The sequence below is a fragment of the Panulirus ornatus genome, chromosome 55 (genome assembly GCF_036320965.1).
Source record: "Panulirus ornatus isolate Po-2019 chromosome 55, ASM3632096v1, whole genome shotgun sequence".
In the NCBI taxonomy this organism is placed as follows: Eukaryota; Metazoa; Arthropoda; class Malacostraca; order Decapoda; family Palinuridae; genus Panulirus; species Panulirus ornatus.
The window spans coordinates 38,467,243-38,474,600 of record NC_092278.1 but is presented as its reverse complement, the minus strand read 5'-3'; the positions used below and the strand labels follow the sequence as shown (position 1 = coordinate 38,474,600).

Here is a 7,358-nt window from a genome sequence, read left to right as displayed (position 1 = left end):
CAACAATACTCCTCACTGTAACACTTCACATTACAACACTTCACACTACAACACTACACATTACAACACTTCACACTACAACACTTCACATTACAACATTACACACTACAACACTGCACATTACAACACTTCACACTACAACACTTAACACTACAACACTTAACACTGTAACACTTCACACAACACCACACACAACACTACACACTACAACACTACACATTACAACACTTCACACTACAACACTACACATTACAACACTTCACACTACAACACTACACATTACAACACTTCACACTACAACACTACACACTACAACGCTTGACAATACAATACTTCACACTGCAAGACTTAACACTACAACATCTGACACTATAACACTTCACACTTCACACTCCGAGACAAACTTTTCCAATACGTATATTTCATAACATATGACAAGATATTGGGTCATGGTAACACAACACAAGAGTTATGATAACAACATGGTACACATAACACGCCCACTACACTCCTCATGGTAGTAACATGGTGTGACACGCCCATCATACTCCTCATGGTAACAACATGGTGTGACACGCCCACCATAAGTGACTGTACTTGTAATCAAAGTCAAAACTGTACTTATCGCTGAGTTGTACAGCGGGAGAGTTCAAAACACACACACACACACACACCACACACACACACTCTCACACACACACCACACACACACACACACACACCACACACACACACACACACACACACACACACACACACACACACAACCACACACACACACCAGCCTCCTGCTACACCAGTGCTCAAGTGTTCTACTTATAAGTGAGTTCTATTAAGTAGTGCTTAGCATTATTACCTCTTGGTCCCGGGAGGTTAAATAAGTGCCAGATTTAAGTATCAAGTAGTGAGCTATAAGTGTCGAGTAAGAAGTATAAGTACAATATTATGGACTAGGGTGTTAAGTGGTGGTGTAGATTTATAAGTAATACATTATAATCATTTCCAGATGATGATCAGAATGTAAGTAATGCGTCATTATAAGCTGATAACAACCACTTTAAGCTGATAACAAGTGGTAGTAGACTTTATCTAAGTGGTAAGCCAGCGCTGTGTGGTGTATGGTGCCACTGATCATGTGGGCAAGACTACCACACTGCTTTATTCTGTGGTAGTCGTCCCTTACTAGTTAGCATAGTAGTAGTAGTAGTAGTAGTAGTAGTTGTAGTAGTAGTAGTAGTAGTAGTAGTAGTAGTAGTAGTAGAAGTAGTAGAAGTAGTAGTAGTAGTAGTAGTAGTAGTAGTAGTAGTAGTAGAAGTAGTAGTAGTAGTAGTAGTAGTAGTAGTATTAGTAGTAGTTGTAGTATTAGTAGTAGTAGTAGTAGTAGTAGTAGTAGTAGTAGTAGTAGTAGTAGTAGTAGTGGTAGTAGTAGTAGTAGTAGTAGTAGTAGTAGTAGTAGTAGTAGTAGTAGTAGTGGTAGTAGTAGTAGTGGTAGTAGTAGTAGTAGTAGTAGTAGTAGTAGTAGTAGTAGTAGTAGTAGAAGTAGTAGTAGTAGTAGTTGTTGTTGTTGTAGTAGTAGTAATGGTGGTTGTGGTGGTGGTAGAAGCACCAGTAATAGAGGAAGTAGTCGTAGTAGTAATGATGGTAGTAGCAGTAGTAGTTGAACTGGTAGTAGTAGCAGTGGTCGTGGTAGTAGTAGTCGTTGTAGTTCTGTAGTAGTAGTAGTAATAGTAGTAGCAATGATAGTAGCAATAGCGTTGTTGGTGGTAGTAGTAGTAGTAGTAGTAGTAGTAGTAGTAGTAGTAGTACAAGTAAAGGTAGTAGTTGTGGTAGTTGTTGTTGTTGTTGTTGTTGTTATAGGTCAGATGGTACTGCAGCGGGAGTAATGGGTGTTGATGATAGTGTTAAGTGGCAGATGAAGTGTAGTGGTAGATGGGAAATGGTAATGTAGTGGAGGTATCAATAAATCATGGTTATGTACTTGTAGCCAGAGACAATACATGTTATACAGTCATGGTAGGAAACAACAGTGGCTCTGTAGTGGTAGTGTTATAACCCAAGTGGATATGTGGTAGCTTGAGTGGTAGTGGTGGCAAGTGGATATGTAGTGGTAAGCACCAGATGACTGGTTGTTATGTAGTGGGAGAGGCAGCACCAGATGACTGGTTGTTATGTAGTGGGAGAGGCAGCATCAGATGACTGGTTGTTATGTAGTGGGAGAGGCAGCATCAGATGACTGGTTGTTATGTAGTGGGGAACAGATGTTATAGAAGTGGTAGTAAGGTGCTATGCAAGATTGGTAATAGTGTTAACCAGGTTGGGATGAAGTGGCATCAGTAGGTGACAGGTGGTGATGTAGCAGTAATAGTAGGTGACAGGTGGTAATGTGGTGGCAAAAGTAACGACAGGTGGTGATGAAGTGGTAATAATAGGTGACAGGTAGTGGCAAAAGTAGGTGACAGGTGGTAATGTAGTGGCAACAGTAGGTGACAAGTGGTAATGTAGTGATAACAGTAGGTGACATGTGGTAACGCAATGGTAACAGTAGATAACAGGTGGTAATATAGTGGTTACAGTAGGTGACAAGTGATAATATAGTGGTGACAGGTGGTAATATTGTGGTTACAGTAGGTGACAGGTGGTAATATAGTGGTTACAGTAGGTGACAGGTGGTAATATAGTGGTTACAGTAGGTGACAGGTGGTAATATAGTGGTTACAGTAGGTGACAGGTGGTAATGAGTGGCAACAGTAGATGACACTTGGTAATGTTGTGGTAACGGAAGGTAACAGAAAAAATTTGATATCAGTAGTAGGTGACAGGTGATAATAAAGGGGCAACATGTGAACTTTGGTTATGAAGTGTTAACAGTTGGTGAAAGGTGGTAATAAAGACAAAAGAGATAGTGAAAGGTGGTAATAAGGACTGAACAGTTAGTGAAAAGTGGTAATAGACAGAACAGATGGTGAAAGGTGGTAATAAGGACTGAACAGTTAGTGAAAAGTGGTAATAGACAGAACAGATGGTGAAAGGTGGTAATAAAGACAGCATTAGGTGAAAGGTGGTAATAAAGACAACATTAGGTGAAAGGTGGTAATAAAGACAGCATTAGGTGAAAGGTGGTAATAAAGACAGCATTAGGTGAAAGGTGGTAATAAAGACAGCATTAGGTGAAAGGTGGTAATAAAGACAGCATTAGGTGAAAGGTGGTAATAAAGACAGCATTAGGTGAAAGGTGGTAATAAAGACAGCATTAGGTGAAAGGTGGTAATAAAGACAGCATTAGGTGAAAGGTGGTAATAAAGACAGCATTAGGTGAAAGGTGGTAATAAAGACAGCATTAGGTGAAAGGTGGTAATAAAGACAAAACTGATGGTGAAAGGTGGTAATAAAGACAGTAGGTGAAAGGTGGTAATAAAGACAGAACGTTGGTGAAAAGTGGTAATAAAGTCAAAATTGTAGGTGAAAGGTGGTAATAAAAACAACAGTAGGTGACAGGTGGTAATAAAGAGACAACAGTAGGTGACAGGTGGTAATAAAGAGACAACAGTAGGTGACAGGTGGTAATAAAGAGACAACAGTAGATAATAGGTGGTAATAGAAAGACAACAGCAGGTGACAGGTGATTATAAAGTGGCAACAGTAGGTAACAGGTTGTAATACAGTGACAAAAGTAGGTGAAGTGGAGATGTATTGTCAACAGTAGGTGACAGGTGGTGGTAATGAAGTGACAACAATAGGTGACTTGTTTGTGTAGTGGTAACAGTAGGATACAGGTGGTTAGAAAGTGACAACAATAGGTGACACGTGGTTACGTTGCGCTAACAGTAGGTGACAGGTGGTAAAGCAGGCAGTGGGAAGTGGCATACAGTTAAACAGATGTAGTAGTTAGTGGCATACAGTTAAACAGATGTAGTAGTTAGTGGCAGACAGTTAAACAGATGTAGTAGTTAGTGGCAGACAGTTAAACAGATGTAGTAGTTAGTGGCAGACAGTTAAACAGATGTAGTAGTTAGTGGCAGACAGTCAAACAGATGTAGTTGTTAGTGGCAGACAGTTAAATATTTGAAGCAGTTAGTGGTAATGTTAGGTGGCAGGTGGCACTGCTAGGGCAGGGTAGGATGCCACACACTGATGTAGTTGTAAGTGGTTGTAGATTAGGTTGTTAGTGACAGTGTGTGTTATACATGACAGATGGCCACTGAGAGGTTCGTGGTGGTGTGGCTTTACCAGTGGTGTGGTGGCCGACTGGTGTGTCGCAGTGTGAGAGGTAGGTGGCAGTGTGAGAGGGAGGTGGCAGTGTAAGAGGTACGTGGCAGTGTGAGAGTAAGTTAGCAGTGTGAGAGGTAGGTGGCAGTGTGAGAGTAAGTTAGCAGTGTGAGAGGTAGGTGGCGGTGTGAGAGGTAGGTGGCAGTGTGAGAGTAAGTTAGCAGTGTGAGAGGTAGGTGGCGGTGTGAGAGGTAGGTGGCAGTGTGAGAGTAAGTTAGCAGTGTGAGAGGTAGGTGGCAGTGTGAGAGGAAGGCAGGAGGTGCAGAAGCGAGGCCGAGACAGTGGGTGAACTTGGCCTGGGCAGGACCTACTCCAGGTGACTATTTTCATCGATAGCGGCGCAGGTGTTGTTGACGAGGTGTCGCATCCGAGTGACGGTAGTACTGCTGTCTTTAGGGTGCCACGGCCCTGGCCCACAGCTGGTCGGCCGAACCCACACCGTGGGCCTGGCTGGACCAGGGGCACCGTCCTCCTCGGCCAGGGGTCCCTTGCCCACGCACTGCAGCAGCATGACAACCGGAGTGGGTCGTAAGGCAACGTAGGCGAACCCAGCACACGTCCTCCGCCCCCACCAGTCCTGAGATCAGCTGACGGCCCCTGGCACAGCCTTACGCTGCAGGGCCCCCAGCAGCCTCCCTCCCCGGAGCATGTGCACCGTGTGTGTGTGTGTGTGTGTGTGTGTGTGTGTGTGTGTGTGTGTGTGTGTGGTGATGCCTCACACGACACAGCAACACAAGACAGGTCGTAGGGGGGCCGTGTACCAGGGGGGCGAGGAGGAGGCAGGCAATACAGTGAGGAAGAAGACACACACACCACAACACCAAGTGCACCGCCTCACCTCACCTACCAGACGATAGTCATGTTTGGCTCATCTCCCGCCAACAACAGTCTTACTAACGCACTCCTTCACAAGGGCCTCCTTCTCCTGTGTTCCAGCTACGACACTGAGTACAAGTTATCCCGCTGGACAGCAGCAGCACCGATGGGGGGGGGAGGGTGTTCTCACTCTGTCTCTCTCAGTGCGGGGGTCCACCTCAGCTCAGAGCATCACGAAACAATAAAATCAGGTTCCAGGTTCACGTCTGGAATGGTTCCCCTTGCCAGAACAGGCGCCTCAGGTTCCACCAACTCCCAAGTCTAACTAGTTCTCATTTCCAGCACCAAAAGAGCCTGGAAGCCACGGCTTAGAGAGAAAAGGGAGGATTCCAGGCGACGGCTCCCCTTCCTCAGGCTTCCAGATGTGACTGGTGAGGGTGGCCGCTCTATCCAGCACGACATGTTTCTTTCAACCATACATGAAGGCGAGTATGGAAACCTACCACCTCCTAGCCTCTCCAGCCAGACACTCTCTCTCTCTCTTCCAGTACCTCACACGTTCTATTCATCTTCGTTTACCGTATAAGTCATTCCAGTCATCATCGGTAAAACCTATAATATAAGGATTTCATAATCCGCCACGAGCAAACTTCGCACCTCTGGCAGCGTAGTCCAGGCCCAACGTGTGTGTTCCAGGGATAAAGTGTTGGATATCATCCATCTGCCCACGTCCACCTCCACTCACCCCTCACCCGCACCCCACACAGCCATCAGCCACACGACCTTCTTATATGCACTAAAGTGTGATAATGATAATAAAATCCAGCCATTATATCGTTGTTCTGTGAGCGTTGGTCGGCTGCCGTGCATTATTACACATCTGGCAGCGGATTGGGGGGGAGGGGGGGGGGGTGTTCCAGGGCGCATCCTCACTCGTGTGCAAGCGACGGTCGATGGAGACACGCGTCCCGTCCCACACCCGACCCTGGCTTCAACCTCCGCTAAATACTCCACTAATACCATCATCCCATGACTTGACACACCGGCCCGGGATCGAATCCACCATGGATCACTGTGGATACATCTGGAGGAGCCAGGCGCCCGCTGGCTTACTTCCACACTTTGAAGGCAATGGGTCAGGCTCCACCAAGATAAGGCAATAGGTCAGGCTCCACCAAGATAAGGTAGTGGGTCAGGCTCTACCAAGATAAGGTAGTTGGTCAGGCTCCACCAACATAAGGTAATGGGTCAGGCTCCACCAAGATACGGTAATGGGTCAAGCTCCACCAATATAAGGCAATAGGTCAGGCTCCACCAAGATAAGGCAATAGGTCAGGCTCCACTAAGATAAGGTAGTGGGTCAGGCTCCACCAAGATATCAACTATCGCCTCAAGATTCTCCTCAGAGATGCAGCTGATAACAGCTATACTTATATCTTATCTCACTTGTGAAGCCTCGGAGGCTTCACCTCAGTGGTCCACCTTCATCACCTAAGGCTTCACCTCAGTGGTCCACCTCCACCACTTGAGGCTTCACCCTAGTGGTTTATCTCCACCACTTGAGGCTTCACCTTAGTGGTTTATCTCCACCACTTGAGGCTTCACCTTAGTGGTTTATCTCCACCACTTGAGGCTTCACCTTAGTGGTTTATCTCCACCACTTGAGGCTTCACCCTAGTGGTCCACCTCCACCACTTGAGGCTTCACCTTCGTGGTTTATCTCCACCACTTGAGGCTTCACCTTAGTGGTTTATCTCCACCACTTGAGGCTTCACCTCAGTGGTCCACCTCCACCACTTGAGGCTTCACCTTAGTGGTTTATCTCCACCACTTGAGGCTTCACCCTAGTGGTTTACCTCCACCACTTGAGGCTTCACCCTAGTGGTTTATCTCCACCACTTGAGGCTTCACCCTAGTGGTTTATCTCCACCACTTGAGGCTTCACCTTAGTGGTTTATCTCCACCACTTGAGGCTTCACCTCAGTGGTCCACCTCCACCACTTGAGGCTTCACCCTAGTGGTTTATCTCCACCACTTGAGGCTTCACCCTAGTGGTTTATCTCCACCACTTGAGGCTTCACCCTAGTGGTTTATCTCCACCACTTGAGGCTTCACCTCAGTGGTCCACCTCCACCACTTGAGGCTTCACCTTAGTGGTTTATCTCCATCTTCTTGAGGCTTCTCTCCAGTGGTCCGACTGCCTCCCCTACCATCACCACCACAGCAACACCCCTAACCCACATCAACCCCCCCCCCACCATACAGCCTCATAATTT

The 7,358-nt window shown here is 46.2% G+C and overlaps 1 protein-coding gene across 1 annotated transcript in view; it reads right to left on the bottom strand.

The window, feature by feature from the left end:
• Evi5 (ecotropic viral integration site 5) overlaps window positions 1–4,903 on the bottom strand; it is a 275,848-nt gene extending 270,945 nt beyond the window's left edge. The window contains exon 1 of the mRNA XM_071693513.1: window positions 4,578–4,903. Coding sequence (XP_071549614.1) covers window positions 4,578–4,777 — 200 coding nt within the window. The 5' untranslated portion in view covers window positions 4,778–4,903. The remainder of the gene's footprint in view (window positions 1–4,577) is intronic.
• Window positions 4,904–7,358: the final 2,455 nt, after the last annotated feature.